Source organism: Babylonia areolata, chromosome 18 (assembly GCF_041734735.1).
Source record: "Babylonia areolata isolate BAREFJ2019XMU chromosome 18, ASM4173473v1, whole genome shotgun sequence".
NCBI lineage: Eukaryota > Metazoa > Mollusca > Gastropoda > Neogastropoda > Buccinidae > Babylonia > Babylonia areolata.
In genome coordinates, this window is record NC_134893.1 from 48663530 (window position 1) to 48682568 (window position 19039).

General features: G+C 41.0%; 1 protein-coding gene across 1 annotated transcript in view; it reads right to left on the reverse strand.

Annotated features, from left to right (window-relative positions):
• Positions 1 to 7275, reverse strand: part of LOC143292868 (GPI inositol-deacylase-like) — a 35274-nt gene extending 27999 nt beyond the window's left edge. The window contains exon 1 of the mRNA XM_076603511.1: positions 7140 to 7275. Coding sequence (XP_076459626.1) covers positions 7140 to 7274 — 135 coding nt within the window. The 5' untranslated portion in view covers position 7275. The remainder of the gene's footprint in view (positions 1 to 7139) is intronic.
• Between the last annotated feature and the right edge of the window lie 11764 nt (positions 7276 to 19039).

Sequence of the window (19039 nt, forward strand, 5' to 3'; positions counted from 1 at the left end):
GTTGTGTGTGTGTGTGTGTGTGTGCATGTTGTGTGTGTGTGTGTGTGTGTGTGTTCACATGTGTTCACACATCCACATTTGTATGTGAGTAGTTACACTAACTGATGCACTTTCTGAAAGACGTATAAATTCCAAATGACTCCCTTTCAAGTCGCCATTTGTTCGCCCCCCTCTTCTTACAAATGTAACTTGTTTGTTCACCGTGACTTTCTTTTCCCTCCCTCTTCCCGAACCTGTCAACATCCATATTGTAGACTACAAACAAAACATGGCGCTGTTGTGAGAGTGTGTATTTGTCAGCACCGACACATGCCAGATTCCAGGAACTGCCCATGACTATCAAAACCGCATTAAGAATACTTCCAGGGAGTACCTGAACATTTTTATCCATGAATTGATCTCATCCTTATCATGCTAAGAAAGAAGAGCCTTTTGGGCGCGATGTCTGGCTACCGCACGTGTCCAGAGAACTGGGCACTGCAAACAGGAATGGTGTGATGTGCTGGGAGGGGTGTGTTTGCGTGTTGTGTTGGGGTTGTCTATGCCACTGGATGTTCAGGATAAGATTTCTGAGCCATAATTTTATTAAAGTGTTTCAGATTAAAACAATAATATTATAACTGTAAGTTTCAGAGTGCTTACAAATATATGAGTCAAAAACTATGCTATGTAGAACAAAATACACAGCTTGGGCCAAACAAAGGCTAATGAGCCTTCTGTCCAGACAGGATATTTGTCATTGTTTCCATTGCTTTGCTCTGTGCAACCGTACGTTTTTCAACGAGGTTGTCCAAATAGTGCAGAATCTTGCAAGTTATTTTGAAATAATTTTCTGTTAACTATTCAATACTTGGATTGATTTTGGCATTAACGTAGTTTCCCTGGGTGGCTGATGGCTTCAGTTTTCCCCGTGTGCAGAGTAAAGGGCCAATCCCGCTACATCAACTACGTCGAATCTTTCATTCAGCTACATATCCAGCAGTATGGGTGCAACAAAATCATTCTGCAATGAAACAAGCACAACTGAGTCAAAACATGACCTACGTTTTGTAAGCCTTCTGAGTATCCAACAGCTTGCCCACTGAGTACTTTAGGCCGATTCCACATCGCCATCTCTGAAGGCTCAGTAAGCATTGCAGAGAACATGAGGCTGAACAGGTTGGAGCCAGGACGCAGCCTTGCTTGACACCATTTGTGACAGCAAAAGGAGCAGATGTTTCACCATTGTCCTGGACTCGAGCCTGCATGCCTTCATGGAATTGGCTGACCAAGGAAATAAATTTCCGAGGGCATCCGTACTTGGCCATGATCTTCCACAGTCCCTCTCTACTCACGGTGTCGAAGGCCTTAGTGAGGTCGACATAGGTGGAGAACAGATCAGCATTTTGCTCCTGACATTTCTCTTGCAGCTGCCTAGCAGCAAACACCATGTCAGTGGTTCCGCGCTCTTTCCGGAATCCACATTGGCTCTCAGGCAAATGACCTTGGTCAAGGTGTGCTGTGAGGCGGTTAAGTAGGATCCTGGCAAGTATCTTGCCTGCGATGGAGAGCAAGGAAATGCCCCGATGGTTATCACAGGCTTGCCGGTTCCCCTTTCGCTTGTACAAGTGAATGATACATGCATCTTTGAAATCCTGGGGGATCGTCTCTTCTTTCCACATGAGTGAGTACAGCTGATGAAGCTTCTCAGTCAGCACAGTGCCTCCATCCTTGTAGACCTCTGCTGGTATGGAGTCTGAGCCAGGTGCTTTGCCACTGGATAGCAGACGGATTGCTTTCTGGGTCTCAAGAAGTGTTGGCGGATCGTCCAGTGCTTCGTTGATGGGGACTTGTGGGAGACGGTCTATGGCTTCATCATTTATGGAGGAAGGGCGATTTAAGACACTGTTGAAGTGCTCAGCCCATCGTTCGAGAATGTTCTCCTTCTCGGTGATCAAGGTATTCCCATCTGCACTGAGGAGGGGGGATGATCCTGAGGATGTGGGGCCGTAGACTTCTTTTAAGGCATCATAGAACCTCTTCATATCGTGCCTGTCAGCATATCCCTGGATCTCATCAGCTTTGTCACTCAGCCACTTATCCTGCATCTGGCGTAACTTTTGCTGAACAGTCCTGCGGATGGCATCATACGCATCCTTTTTTGATGTGGACTTTGGGTTGCTCAGGTGGGCTTGATGCAGACGGCGTTTCTCATCCAGAAGCTGCTTGATTTCATCACAGTTTTCATCAAACCAGTCTTTGTGCTTTCTGGTCATGGGTCCCAGGGTCTCTGAAGCTGTACTATAGATCAGCTCACGCAGGGTCCTCCAGTCAGACTCCACATTCTGGTTGTCCAGAGAGGCGGATTCCAGACGATCTTCCAGCAGCTCCACAAAGGACTGTTTGATGGTGATGCTTTTCAGCTTAGCGATGTTGAGCCGTTTTGGAGCCTTCTGGCCTTGGGGGCGTCTCTTGGGTTGGATTCGAATATTCAACTTCGAGACTACAAGACGATGGTCTGTCCAACACTCGGCGCCGCACATGGTCTTTGTTACACGTACATCTTGCCTATCCCTTTTCCTGACGATGACATAATCGATGAGATGCCAATGCTTTGAGCGAGGGTGCATCCATGACGTCCTGTTACGGGTGGGGAGGCAGAAAACTGTGTTGGTTATCAGCAGTTCGTGCTCTGCACAGGTCTGAAGCAAAAGCAATCCATTTGGGTTGCAGTGGCCCACACCGTGCTTTCCAATCACTCCATCCCAGGAGATGTAGTCAGAGCCAACTCTAGCATTGAAGTCCCCAAGAATGATGAGCTTGTCTGCTTTAGGGATGGCAGCAATGACAGAGTGAAGGTCCTCGTAGAACTTCGCCTTCACTTCATCCGGGTTGGTCATGGTTGGGGCGTAGGCACTGACAATGGTGAGGTGCTTCTGGCCAGATGCCAGTGGGAGTTTCATGGTCATAAGCCTATCGTTGACTCCCTTTGGGATTCCAGCTAGCTTGCTGACAAGTGCTGTTTTTACTGCAAAACCAACGCCAGCCTCACGTCGCTCTTCGCTTCCTCGTCCACTCCAGAAGAAGGTGTAACCAGATCCCCGTTCACAGAGCTCGCCTTCGCCTGCAAGCCGAGTCTCACTCAAGGCTGCGATGTCGATGTTGTATCTGGCGAGTTCGGATGCAACTAGTGCTGTTCTCCTTTGGGGTCTGTCCGCGTTATCTCTGTCCAGGAGAGTCCTTATGTTCCAAGCACCAATGGTGAGAGGAACGATCCTTGTTTTTTTCTTTTCTTTCTCTTTGTTTCGACCGCTGATGTAGGGTCCCCGCCAGCCGCGGTATGCTGGCCAGGGTGATATGGAGCAGGCAATTTTTAGGGCACCTTTTCTAGCCCCTTCCTCATGCCAGGGAGGTGAGCAGTGCATTCCTAAAGAGGGCTGCTCAGACGCTCAGACGGCTGCCGAGCTCCATCGCTGCTCCTGTCGACGAAGAACGACCCTATGGCCTGAGCCGCCTGCGTGCAGGTCTGCGGCTGCGACTGCCAGTGTACCCACACCTGTCGTTTCGTCGCTCGCCTGTCACCACAGGACTTGGGGGTGATGAAATGAAGGATGAAAGGTCATTTTGGATGACTGATGACTTGCGCGATGAGTTTGTTTAAAGTGAAGAGGAGTTGCGCAACGTCAACCTCACTCTCTCGTCCGGGTCCACCAATTTCCAGTGGCAAGACTAAGTCGAGACGACTGGAGGATGAGCACGGATGCAGTGGATGACCAAGATATCCTTTCGGTGTCTCATCTTGCTCTCTGCACTCCACAGTGCGTTGCTGTAATCGCCTTCCTCTCCGTTGAACCGATAGGTTTCTTCCGCAGATTCTGCCGGATCCAGACTTCGCATACATGGGTAGACACACCCCGGAGGCCAACTGCGTGTGGCATGCACACAGCACAGTGGAGCTAGATGGCCGTCATGTTATTAATTACATTTCCAAAAACTTGTTCCACATCCGTCCCTATGGACCAAAGCGATATAATTATAAGCCATTTCAAACACCAAAAACCACAATGCACTTCCTTCAGCTTTCAATGCCAATGTGTACCTCCCTCTCTACATGTACAAGCACACACCAACGGTGGACAAAAAATAAAATAAAAATCCAAGTAAATTTTTAGTGCAATCCCAAGAATGTTGGCAACATTTGACTTCAGGTTATTCAGGGTATTTTTTTGTTTTTGTTGTTCTATTCCTTTTATCCATTTTCCCCTCCCTCATTCCCAGCCTGTCGGAAATGCCTTCAAAATAACTTTGTATTTATTGTAATAAAAAATAAAATAAAATAACAAACAAAAACATGTGTGCGTGTGTATGTGAGAGTGTGTATGTGTACAGCACCGACAACATATGACCACAGCACAAATATCCAATGGAACTGCCCATGCACCACTCCCACACCAAACCCCAAATTAAGTATTCACACCAAGGGCAGAGAGCCAAATGGATATATATTTTTATATATATAGAAATTGATAAACATAACATAATCTCTATCATGACTAAAAAAAAAAAGAAAAGAGAGAAAAGATCACATAATATAGATGTGCTGCTATATTAGCGCTCTCAACACGTGACAGATGAACATATCAAATATTGGCAATCATGTGTACATGTGTGTGTGTGTGTGTGTGTGTGTGTGTGTGTGTGTGTGTGTGTGTGTGTTCTAAGTATCCACTGGCATGTTCAATGAGAAAAAGTTATGTTTTCAGAATGTAAAAAGACCATAATTATTAATTAAAAGTTATGTTTTCAGAATGTAAAAAAACAATAATTATTAATAAAAAGTTATGTTTTCAGAATGTAAAAAGACAATAATTACAAATATTATGTAATCAAAAACATATATATATATAAAAAGAAGCAAAAAAATAACACAAGAAAAACAACAATGTCCAAACAAAAGGCTAACATGAAAGTCAATTCTGTCCATGGAACAAGGATATCTTGAATGCATTGTAGCCATTGCTTTTGTCCTGTGCTGTAACCGTTCTGGTTTTTTAAAACGAGGGTTGCATCCAAAAAGGCAGAAAATCTTGCGTTTAAATTAATTTTATAAATGAAATTTTCTGTTAATCTATTCAATACATAATGAGATATATTTATGAGTCACTGTAATTAACTGTTTGAGTTTCAGTCTGAAGTGCTGAACTGGCTTCTGAATATGTTTTGACTTTGAGCAGAGTACAAGCAATATCAAACATCACACTACAGTCTAATCTTCACTTCACCAAACATATCAACAGTATGGTGACTAAGGCAAACAAGACACTCAGCTTCCTGCAATGAAACCTAAGGCAACAACTAAAATCAAAACAATCACCTACAAGTCTCTTGTACGCCCTATCCATGAATATCCGAGCACTGCATGGTACCCCACTGAAAAGAAAGAAGTGGAAAAGATAGAAGGCTAAGAAGCAGTCCAATGGACAACAGCATGGTGTGTACTCAATAGATATCAGAGGGCAACCACCACCACCAAGCTTCTGCAAACACTGCTGTAGGAAACCCATGGACGCCATAGGTGGAGGGCCAGATTGTCCATGCTATTCAAGATCAGCAGGGGACTTGCAAAAGTAAGGTGCACCTCCACCAACATCAGCAACTTGCTAAAAGAGTCCACACGTAAACCTTTGACAGGAATCCCTGTAGAGCGGACATCAGGCTGAACGCCTTCTTCCCACAGACAGTTCATGACTGCAACATCCTGCTCCAGTAGACTGTCATTGCCCCAACTCTTGACATATTCGTCAAGGTATAATTCTAATAATAATAAATGCAGGCTTATATAGCGCAGTACCCCTATCTCAGATGGGGCTCACTGCACTTTTCAATAAAACATACAAATTTATGACTAACTGACATAAAAATATGTATAAAGTCAACACTTTCACAGTCTCACATGACATTGGCTAAAATATATATATGCAAGACTAAGTGACATAAAAATACGTAAATCAACACTGGCACCATCACAGTCCCAAATCACACTGGTGCAAATTACAGTGAAACAGAGCACATCACTTTCGTCATTGTCAAAAACAGATAATTAAATTTCAAAAATAATAATAAAATAAAATTTAAAAAAACATATCATGGATTGAAGGAACCAGGAACCATGAAAAAAAACATTAAAATCATCACAAATGCATACAACTCAACAAAATGAGTACATCCAGCAATAAAATCACAGCAAACATAATTATGCAGATGGAGTTTCAGTGAGAAAAGTACAGTTTGATTCACAGAGAGAGATTCAAAACAACAAATGTAGTTGAAAGACAGGCCATCAACCACTCCCGTGGATTCCGGGTCCTCGATGCAAGAACAGAGCAATATTGTAGCTCTTCCTTCATCAGGACTGCCATGGTGTGGAACCAACTGAGTGAGGCCACTGTCACCATATGCTCAGTCTGCGCATTTTCATCACAGCTGACCAGATCACCATCTCAGCCTGTGACCAGCAACCACTAAAGAATTTTTTTCTTTTTTTTTTCTTTTTTATAGGTCATGCTTCTGGAAGTGGGGCCTGGACCCTTCCGGCCAAACCGGGGGGTTCTGACCTTAACCCAGGATAGACAGTTTTCCTTAGGTCTTCTTAGACTATTTTTTTTCTACTCGGTACATGCGTCCTCCTAGTCCCATCGCGTCTATATCGCCAGAAGTGGCGTCTGCGACGTACACTACCAGATCCACATCCAGTTTGAAAAGATGTTTTGAGTGGTCTCATTCTCCTGACCCACTGCCCCTGGACAAATACACCTACCCAACCACCCCCAGATCTCTCTCTCTCTCTTTCTTCCAAACCGGCAACCACCGACAAAATGCCGATAATGGTCAATGTTTTGACCCTGTGCATCAAATGGAAAGAACACAAGAAGAACCCACAACTAATGACCGATCGGTATGTCACGTTGATCGAATACTACAGAGCACCGTCATCACGATCTTGGTCATGCACTGACGTGCACATATCATAATAACATGCAACTGAGTTCATAAATAAAAATTAATTTATTTAAAAATAAAGCTGAAGTTTTGACCGACTCATCGTGATATATTTGAAACAAAGTGGGGGGACACCGTTTTCACTGCAACAGGCAACTCACCAGATATTTTGGATACTGGAACATATATGTCATCTCACACCCATTTTGCTCGAAATTCGTAAGACAATCAAGTATTCCCAAGACTAATATACCGGTTGCGAGTCCAGCAAATATAAGTTTAATGGGAACCGCCATGTTTACAGCACTGCTCTCTGTTGCTGAAGACTCGAAACGACTTGCTTGCAGACGACAAAAGCGTCTGAGTTTCGCTTATGCTTATGTTTGCGCGTCAAAAGATGTTAAAATTACTGTTCACAAGGATCCTTTATCACAAAGCAAACAAACAAAACTGTCTGGCAAGAATAATCAAAAACATATGACTAACAGTCTTATCAATTCTTGATACTGAAACGAGACAGAGTCCCAGACGAGACAGAGTCCATAGACGCATGAAGAAAAACGGAGATGAGGCCCTCAAACAGGAATTCAAGGCACTCAAGCGCCTCATCCAGAAACGTCTACGTCGCGCCTACTGGAGACACGCAGAAGGCCTGATCTCTTACGAAGGAGAAAACCAGACCACCTCCAAGAAGAAGTTCTGGAGCTTCATCAAAGCAGCTGAGAAGAACAGAAGGAGTGGGCGTCTCTCGGCGGCCACTGAAAGAAGCCGGGAAACTCATCACCGACCCCAAAGAGCAAGCCCAGATCTTAAATACCTAGTTCCACTCAGTATTCAGCCCCAAACACACCATTACAGCTGAAGAGTTCGAACAGCAGTGCGCCCCCCCCCCCCCCCCCCCCCACTACCCCCAACCAAACCTTCCCGAGACTATCGCCGCATCATGTGACGATATAAACATCACAGAAGATGGAGTTACAAAACTCCTGCTCGGCAACCTTAACCCCAATAAAGCCTGTGGCCCAGACGGCATTACCCCCAGACTCTTGAAGACGGTTGCAAAGGAGATCACTCCAGCCTTCACCCTGCTCTACCGCACCTCATACAAGGTCCTCCGGCATCCCAGTCCTGCCACAGGACTGGAAACAGGCCAACATCACACCTGTCTTCAAAAAGGGAGAAAAATGCAAAGCAGCTAACTACCGCCCCATCTCCCTCACCTGCATAGCCTGCAAGCTGATGGAACATATCATCACCAGCCACATCATGTCCCATCTCGAGAACAATGAGATTCTCTGTCCAGAGCAGCACGGCTTCCGACGCGGACGGTCATGTGACACTCAACGAAGCGACCAGAGAGAGAGAGAGAGAAGGGAAACCAGAAGGACACCATCGTCCTCGACTTCTCAAAAGCGTTCGACAAAGTCAGCCATACCCTACTTGTCCACAAACTACGTTGTTACGGCATCAGAGGACGCACCAATGCTTGGATCAAGGACTTCCTCAAGGACAGACAGCAGGCTGTGGTGGTGGAAGGAACAAGATCTGACCTTCTACCTGTGGAATCTGGCGTCCCTCAAGGCTCGGTTCTAGGGCCGAGACTTTTTCTTCTGTACATAAATGACCTCCCTGATGGCATCAAGTCGAAGATCCACCTATTTGTCGATGACACCATGTGCAGCAAGACCATCATGAAGAAAAAGGACGAGTAAGTGCTGCAAGAAGATCTACACTCCCTTACCACCTGGGAGGAGAAGTGGTCCATCGAGCCGTTCCATCCACAGAAGTGCTCAACACTGAGTTTCCCGGAAAAGGGACAAGACCGCCCCTGTGTATGAGCTGCATGGACAGAAGATTGAAAATGTCAGCACCACCAAGTACCTGGGCGTCAACATTCAGGACAATATGCAGTGGGAATCCCACATTGACTCCATCACCAAGAAAGCCAGCAAGACCCTAGGCTTCGTCCGGCGCAACCTCAAGATCGGCAACAAGAAGACAAAGGAAACTGCGTACAAAGCCCTTGTTCGCCCACTTCTTGAGTATGCAGCCACCGTCTGGGATCCCTACACTGCAAACAAGGTTGAGACCCTTGAGAAGATCCAACAAAGAGCAGCAAGATGGGTTTCAAATCGCCACCGCCAAACATCATGCGTGGACTCCATCCTCGATTCACTCAGTTGGCCTCCCCTACAACAGCGCCGCAAGAAAGCCCGCTTGGAGATGTTCTACAAATTCCACCATGGTCTCATCTCCATCAACTCCAAGTACCTGCCCAAGCCATCTAAGAGCAGGCTGAGCTCTAGGACAAACAACAGCCTGAGCTACGACATTCCCTCCTGCACAACACTGTACAGGCAGATGGCATTCTTCCCGAGGACCATACCAGAATGGAACAAGCTGCCTCGGGAAGTTGTGACGGCCGAGTCACTGGACTGCTTCAAGTCCAGACTGGCCTCTCATCTCTAAAAAATGAACCGCCCCCTCCCCCATTCCCCCCCTCCTCTCGCCCAGCACTACCCCCCTCACCTCACCCTCCTCCAAACCACCCACACCCCCCAAATTCACCATCTCTCTCAACTCCCCCCCCCCCCTCCACACACACACACACCTCGCTCACCACCATCATATCAGTGCACGCTAAACGTGCACTGGCTGGCCAGGTCGCAAAAAAAAAAAAAAAAAAAAAAAAAAAAAAAAAATCTCAATCCCCACAACAGCGCAATCCTCAGCAACCTTTTGGACTTAAAGAAAGCTGAAGTCGGCCCTGCTCTCCCTGCTTTTGTTAAATCTCACATTCGAGAAAATTACCCAAATCACTTTAAAGTATATACAGATGGTTCAGTACTTGATAACAATCAGGCAAGGGCCTTCGTGAGAAAGGATCCAACGAAAATTAATCTTTATACCACGGATGGTCAAAACATGAATTATATGACGAATTTCTGTGACAAGTTCTCCTCTTGTCTTCAAATTAAAAGATTTTAATGCATGTAATACAGATTTAGAATCGACACAAAATAACACTTGAAAATATGGTGATTGCAAGATCTAGTAAGTGATTTAATCCCATTAATATAGCCATAAGTTCTGCTGTGAATATTTAGTGAAAAATCTTTACTGATATGATAGTACTTCTCTACTTTTAATGACAGAATAATGAATGCTGCCCCTGCCTGACTGTTATCAAGTACTGAACCATCTGTATATACTTTAAAGTGATTTGGGTAATTTTGTCGAATGTGAGATTTAACAAAAGCAGGGAGAGCAGGGCCTTCAGCTTTCTTTAAATCCAGGTAATTAATGTCAAATGTTGCGTTGTTCATCTCCCATTTATGAGTTTTAGTCTTCTTCATTTCTGTGTGCTTTTCTTCGTCAGATTTGTCTGTATAATACACTCTAAATGCAAGGTTTTTAGCTTTTTTTAAGCTTCTTTTCAGTGTGCGTTTCACCACATATTGCCCGAATGTTTGTCTGATTTTACTGCAGTACATTTAGGAATAGACACATCAGTAGCAGACAAAACTGTTTCCATGAATTTAGCGTATGAGCTGTCAACATTTTCGACGCGAACGTCACTGATGTAAATGATAGAAAGTATGGTTTCAAATCTGGTCCAGTCAGCTTTTCTATAATTGTATTTTGGAATTTTATCTTTTTCAAAGTCACATAACACTGTGTTACCTTTTAAAGTGATTACAATCGGTAAGTGATCACTACCAAGCATGTCTTTTTTAGTATCCCACTCACATTCTGGGGCAATGATAGGGGAAATCAGCGAGAGGTCTATAGCCATTGCTCTATATCGCGATATATCAGGGATTCTGGTTACGCTACCGTCATTAAGAAGATGTAAAGATGAATCCACAACATTTTCAACAAAACAAAACAAAACGATTATTAATGGTCATTTTGTAGTCGTTGTCCCAGAATGGGGAATGGGCATTAAAGTCACCGGCTATTAAACATTTTTCATTCTGGTCCTGAAGGGTTTGTAACCATTCTGTGTTTTGATTGTCAGGACCTTTGGGTAGGTATACCGAAGTTATGTTCAAAATTATTTTCTCGTTAAACCTAAACCTGACAGCACATGCATTTATGTTATCAGTGTTGTCAGGCACAGGAGATTGGATCTCATGAAACATGTAATGTTCTTTTACATAAATAGCTGTGTGGATCTTTCCTTTATCATATTCCGACTGAAATATGGGTGGATAGTAAAAATTTTGTAGTTTACGGATTTTTGTTTTGTTTACATTTAATGACTGCAAAACTAACACATGACAATCATTTTCCTAAAGATGCTGTATAAGATGAGGTAGATTTGTTGAAATAGATCTGCAGTTCCATTGCATAATAACTATATGTCTGCCTTGTGTGTGTATGTGTGTGTGTTTAAGTGCAGTGTGTGTATGTGTGTGTGTGTGACTGTGTGTGCCTGTGTGTGTGCACTCACTGAACTAAAACATAGGCCTCCCATCAGTTGTCGTAAAACACACACACACACACACACACACCTTATTAAACAATTTTCCCCAGCTTAATATACCTAGCGAAGGTCAACAACAATTTGAACAAATATACATACGTACACACACAGGCACGCACACACACACACAGATAATCTGTCAACAACATATCTCAGGGATATACCCGTCAATCACATATCTCAGGGACATAGCTGTAAACAAGCCATCTCAGGGATTTTGCTGCCAACCCGTCTCAAGGACAATAACGCATCTCAGGAATATAACTGTCAACAACACATCTCTTTAGAAGAGATCTTTGTAATTAGGGTATAATTCCTATGTACTTACATTACATGAACCAGAAGAATATCCATGTAGCTTGACTACTGTATATTTTCATCTGTACTATGTTGTGTGTGTTCTTCAAAAGCTTTTCCTTTAAGTCTCCCACCTTTCTTCCTTTCATCACACACACATGCACACGCCTACGCATGCATGTACACACACACACACACACACACACACACACACACACAGAGCTGTTGATAGTTGTCTTCCATGTTTATTCACCTTCATCATGTGGAAAAGTAAGACATCACATACAAAGCATGGACACATGCAGGTCCTGACATGAGACAGTGATGAATGCAATATGATCTGTCTCACTGAATCACCATTCAGGGTATTAGTACATTTCTATTTCATTCAGAGGCTGTTTACATTACAGCACAGTCTGAGAACGCTGTCAGCACAGCTGACTTTTGAACAGGATCATTGACTTCACACTAAAGATTTGTAAACCGTCACCTGACACCCCCAGTGTTATTTCAGGAATACTGTCAATGCATTATGGCAGCACTCACAAAACAGCACATGGCTCTGCTGTAGTTATGGTTTGCAGAAAGATAATTTGATATTCATGCAGAAACAAAAGAATTTAAAAAAAATTTTTTTACTGCACTTGAAATAATTTTCACTGCCCATCTGTGATGTTGGAAAATATATGGTACAGTTTTGATCATGCCGCTATTGCAATACATCTGATGGAAGATATTCGTCATAGTGTCAAGCATCCTTCACTTCCTGAATGGTGATAAAACTTTCTTTTATTTTTATTCAATACTGCATGTAGCACCTATGAATGACTACATGTCTACAGCAGTACAGACTGGAAATATAAAATTTTGTTTGAAAGTAGCATTAGATTTAAAAACAAATGAATAAATTCACCTATAATTGTTTTAGAGATAAAATCTCTGACCATGCAAAATATACAGCATTTTGGCTTCAAAGCAAGGTGAATGCATCATGAAACACCATTTGTCATGAGTTGCTCTCACATCTTTCGTGTACAATTCTTTCACACTTTCCAAAAAGTGAGTCCACCGACAGAAGCAAAGCAATGACAGGCACTAGTTTTTAAAAAGCTTGATACACTCATGCTGTCATGTACTTGTCAGCATTAATTGTATACCAGTGCACACTTACAAGCACAGAACACCATGATCCTCACAAACACTACTCCTCATTCAACTTGCTTAAGGAGATAATATTACTTATTCCTCACAGCTTCACAACAATAAAGCATATTTACTATGCTGTATTAATGTTTTTGGCATGGACAATTTCCATTTTCAATTTCATTTCATTTCATAATTCATTCACACACAATGTTGACAATGTCTTTGGCAATGTTCACACCAAGCCCAGACAGTTGCTGACAGCAGCTGCCAGCAACTGGACAAGAATTGTGCACATATCATTTTGTCCTTTCCCACTGCATATACCAGCGCTTAGTGTTCACACTGGCCGCCTGCCATCTCCAGCCAGCTGTTTGATTTGTGGGGTGCACACAAATGAAACTGATGGCTGGTCCAAGGGATGGGACTTTTCAGTAATGCCAGCAGCTTGAATCCCAATAATAATGGTTTCTTCTATCTGGCTGACAGAAGCTGTCTGTGTCTGACTGAAGTGAAGTGTGTCGCTGTGTCAGGCTGATGGCAACTGCATGGCTGGCAGTGACTGGCAGGGCTTAGCGTGAACATATAGCCATATGCACAAACAATTAATACAAGCTTTATTATTTTATTTCCATATTTTCCTTTCTTTTTTTTTTTTGGGGGGGGGGGGGGGGGGGCTGGGGGTTCTTCAGAAAAGGCTGTTCCATCACTGTTTGAAAGGCTGATTAAAAAAAATAAGATATCACAGAATTGGTAGTTGATCGCAACGCAGTACTGATTGCAGTTTTCTTTATCTTTTATCAAGATTCCCTGGAACCAAACTATATTTTAGAAAAAAAAAATCACTGTATTACTGTTAACCCATGCTTTCTTGCAAATCCCATGCTTTCTCTCACTTTATGATAAAGCATGGGATTATGAGAAAGTGTGGTCGTTCCCTAGCCACATTTTTTTCACAAAATTGTGAGAAAACGTGGCAAGTCCCCCTATTAAAAACATTTCCTTTCTCATCAGGGGTGGTTTCTTGTCTTTTCAGAACACCATCATCATTGCCAGGATCGTCATTGTTGTCCCCCTCTTTATCTCTTCTTTTTTTCTCTCTCTCATTTTTCTCTAAGATTTGTGTTATGAAAAGACATGAAATCAACCCCGATGAGAAAGGAAATTTTAAAAATAAAAACAAGGGTGACTTCCCCCAAGCTTTCTCACAATTGAGAGACAGCGTAGCAGGGGAACAACCTTGCTTTCTCACAATCCCACACTTTACTGTAAAGTGAGAGAAAAAGTGGGGCTGTCCACCTTGCTTTATGTCAATGTGAGAGAAAGCGTGAGATATCTCAGTCAGAAACTGAGAAAGTGTGGCCTACCATTCCTCTCTCTACTTTGAAGTGACTCTCACACTTATCAATAATTATCTTTTGTGTTGATCATCATTGGTATATGGCTTTACAAGCCATACTGAGCAACATGGTAAAACAAGTATCAACAAGTGTTTGCAAAGCATATAGCAGCCAAAATGCATGTACAAAAATCAGCATACCAGTTTGTTTGCTTTTAACAGTCACTTTCATTTCAAATATGTAAAAGTATTAAACTGGACTAGACGATATATTCAGGTACAGATGCACGCACTTACACGAGTCGAAGCCAACTTAGATATCAAACAAGCATGAAAGGCCAAACATTCTTACTCCTTACAAAAACATACACTATGCAGACAATATTACTTATATCACACATGGCATATCGGTCAGCTATGAACAGTTGCATGGAAGAACTGATATCATGCACACACTACTCTCTCATGAATGACAACATCCTCCGCTGCCAGAGACAAAAAGAATTAAGAACATTAGACCAAGCAGTGAAACAAAGACAGACAGACAGCAAGAAATGAAAGAAAACAAAAGCAAATGAATAACAAGAACTAGAAAGAGAAGTGAACAGACAATAAGAAAAACATAAAAAATGGAAAATAAGAAAAACAAAAGAAAGAGAGAGGCCATGCTGTCTTTTCATTTTCAGAAACATAGTACTATGGCCTGAAAGTAAAAATAAGCAAGCTTTATACAATGTGTATACCAATGTGTATGGCTACCAGTGACTTATTCTGACTGCAGAGGTCATTTCACTGTTAAATGTTTTTTTCCCAAGTTTTCTTGTGAAATGTAAAAAAAACAAAACAACAACAACAACAAAAAACCAAAAAAAACCATTCAAATGAACAAACAAGAAACACATAACAAAATCTTAAAAAATAATTAACACTTATATGCACACACACACACACACACATGCACGCACATGTGCGCACACACAAATGCACACACACACGTGCACACGCACACACACACACAGAATTCATGTAAAAATAAAATTAAAAAATCATTGTTCCATCCCTGACTTCAAGCAGCTTCATGTTCAGTTTGACATTTTAATTACAATCAAAGAGAACAGCACTTAAAGTTTTCAAAACAAAGACATTTTGTTAATACTAAAACTAAAAGCCATGGAGACAGCATTGCAGCTAAAAAATAAAATCAACTTTTGTCAAAGAGAAAGAAATAAAGACATGTGAACTCATGTGAAGATACAAAAATAATTTGAAATTCTGTGCTGAAATTATTTTCTGAGACATTTTTGAGAAAATCAAAACCTGTGATAACTGTCTACATTATTTATATTGCTGTCATTTATTTTGTCTTTTGATTTTGTTTAGTTTTTTTGTTTTTTTTAAATTTATTTCTAGTGTTGTTAAAAAATCAACAACACACATATTTTCTGTATGATTTGAATCACTTCTGAAGAAGTATTGGAAAATATATTTTCACAATATTTTCAAGGACAATTCTAATGACTCATTGTGAACAGAACACTGAACACTTCAATTAAATAATGATTCAATGTTAAGAAACATTTAACAATTCTAACAAGTGACAGTTTAATATAAACAAAACACTGAATATTTCTTTAAAAAAAAGAAAGAAAAAAGAAAGAAAAAAGGTCACAGTTCAACATGAATAAAGCATAAGACAAGGTTAACAAATGTTGGTTTGATGTGACAAAATACTGTATGATTCAAATGGATGATTGTTTAATGTGAACAAAACAATTGTATCAAACACATATATAGTTTATTCAAATTATCTGATTCTGCTGAGTATCTTTTGAACATCAAACAGTACAAAAAAAAAAAAAAAACTGAAACAGCGTAATTCACTGGCCTGTTTATGACTCTACAACTCAGCCAATTATCCCAGATCAGTTCATGGACAAATAAGGCATCAATGTCACGTTTCCATTAACCAATACCCTGATACACTGACAATTTTATGCCAGCTGGTTCTAGTTTCACAGAATTAAACATAAAATGCAAACACACACACAAACAATTATGAACACATTTTTCCAGTTGTGTATGTACACATTCACTAATTCCACATTTTCAATGGGAAAAGGTGCGCATGAAGATAAGAATCTCGACACTTCAGAATAGAACAATATACTTGATTGTGGCTTTTTTTCCTCAAATATATCTTTTGCCTGTATTTTACACTGCAGATAGAGGAAGGTAGAAAGCAAAAATATTGCATTGGACAGTACAAGGCCAGCACAGAATGATCAAACATAGCATCATGATGAACAAGAAAGACCTCAAGCATAGACATAAGGCCAGTGAAAATGCCTTCATTAGATCTTGGGGGTAAAGAAGAGATCTAGATCTGTAGATCTATATCAAAGCGTTTTCACTACCAAAGCAAAGGTGAAGGTTGCATAATCCTCGGAGGAAGCTAAAGTTCAGGCTGAATGTTTTCAACATGTGAACACAAGCACTGCAACATTTTACAATCTGGGAACTTTAAATAAAATGAGAATTTTACCAAATGGAGACTTTACAAAATTAAATCTTTGGTATGTTGATTTGAAGACATGCACAAAGGGATTTGATCAGCCAGACCTGCTTTCCTAACAGCCGTAGATTTTACTCAAATGTGCTTGTGGGGACAGAAAAGGGAAAGTGGTCTGTGAATTCCATGGAAGGTTCCTTCTTCTATTCTATGGACATCTGCTCAACACCCTCACGTACAGAACTTATTACTTCTGTGGGACAATTTCAACATGCTGTTGAAAATGCTGAGGTGATGAAAAGAATTCTGAAACGTAAAGCTGGTTCTTTCCATAATAAACAAAACATCTTCCTGGTGATTTTTTTCATGGCTGATGCATGTTGATTACTATATTTTATGTTTCTGATATCCATTTAAACTCTGACATGAAGAAGAGAATCTTTCGCATGTGTATTTGACCTTCCACATTCATATACACATATGAAGGTGGTTCAAGAACCTAGTAGAACTGCAAATCTGCTGACCTGGGAGGCTGGAAAATCTTCATCTTTAACCCACCTGGTATTGTTGGTTATCAGTGACATTTATGAATGTTTTAGGACAGATGTGAAATACAGATCATTTGCAGAACTGCATCCATGTCTCAGCACCTTGACAGAATTCTCTAAATGGCCTTGAGTGATGTAAATATGTTTAGATCAACAAGCAAAAAAACAGGTTTGAACAAACTGGTGCAGCTGTTCATCTATGACACAATGATCAGTCATCTTGATCTGTTGCTTCTGCATGCACACAAACTAATATCATAGGATAAAAATGCACCTTGGAATCAGTTTCATGGAATATGGAGGACCAGTGGGACTTATGTGTCATGTGGGGTGCTGTAATGAGTACAAACAGAGAGTGGAGATAAATGAGAATGAGCATGAAGACATCAGACAATCAGGACACTAGCAGGAAAGCAGAGCATAGAACCCACTCTCACAAACCTTACTACACAGATGGAAGGACAACTACAAATGAAGACATCATGTTTTCCAAGAAGACAGAAGCAGCATGTTGTCCCAGACAAACCAGACATTTTCATACTCCAGCTAATCAACAGTTGCTATCTGAACCATGACCAGCAGTTTCCCAGCTGCCACTGATGAACTGAATGTAAGCACACATGTGATACTGTCAAACAAGTAGCAACTTTCGATGATCCACCAATGATATCCGAACAAGGACCAGAACAAATTCTCATAATCCATCAATAATGTAATGGAAACAAACAACAGAATAATTTCTAGTCAGGAAGTGAGCAAAAATTACAAATGGCAAAAGAAGTAACCATATATTTCAGTAAAAGAAATAAATTAAGTTTTCTTTCTTTCATGAGAAAATGTAATCACAATATTTCCAAATATTTATGCCCAATAAAACAATAGTTTATGACTCTTTTTCGTGTATTTTAAAAGAAACTGCATGACTATAACATATCACTGAAACAGCAAACATAGCACAAGTAAGAAAATGAATACTGGTAAATGAATGACATGAAAACAAACAAAAACCCAAAAACATCACAAACATCCAAAATTCCTTCAAGTGAACATTCATAAGGATAAGGGAGCACCAAGACTGACCATTCAATCAATAAATAGTCTTCATTTAAAAAAAAAAAAGTATCAATACACCAAGCAACAGATGGCATCAAAAATATGCACACACACACACACACACACTGAAGAAAAAATAATACCCTGACATACTTCTGTCCTTGATAACGTCATGAATGAAAACTGTTTAATTTTCACTATGAAAACATGACTTTTTACAAATTGTGAGCACTACAGACTGAGAATGTATGACTATTATCTGTAAAGGAATTCTGACTTGGTCATTGATCAAAACCTGCCAACTGAATATCAGTGAAGGAAAATATCTATGTCATGTGGGTGAATCTTGTCATAAAATCTCCATAAGTCTCTTTTATGCAAACTGATTAGCTGTACAAAGTTACTTACAGAGATCAACACAATAAGGATAAGATGATACAGTCTGGCCCAAAACAACACAGACTTTTTACAGCGCTTGGGGTTAATTCCTTATGAACTTGTCCAGCAGTCTGTCTATGTTTGAAGCCACTGACTCAACAACCATACTTAAGACATACTTGGTCCTTCACAGTTTGCCAGTGTGATATGTGGATCTTAATCACAGCTGAAATGAGCTTTTATTTGAAAACTTTGAGTACACAATAATATCATGATGTAGCACCTTACATGTTAAGAAAGAAACA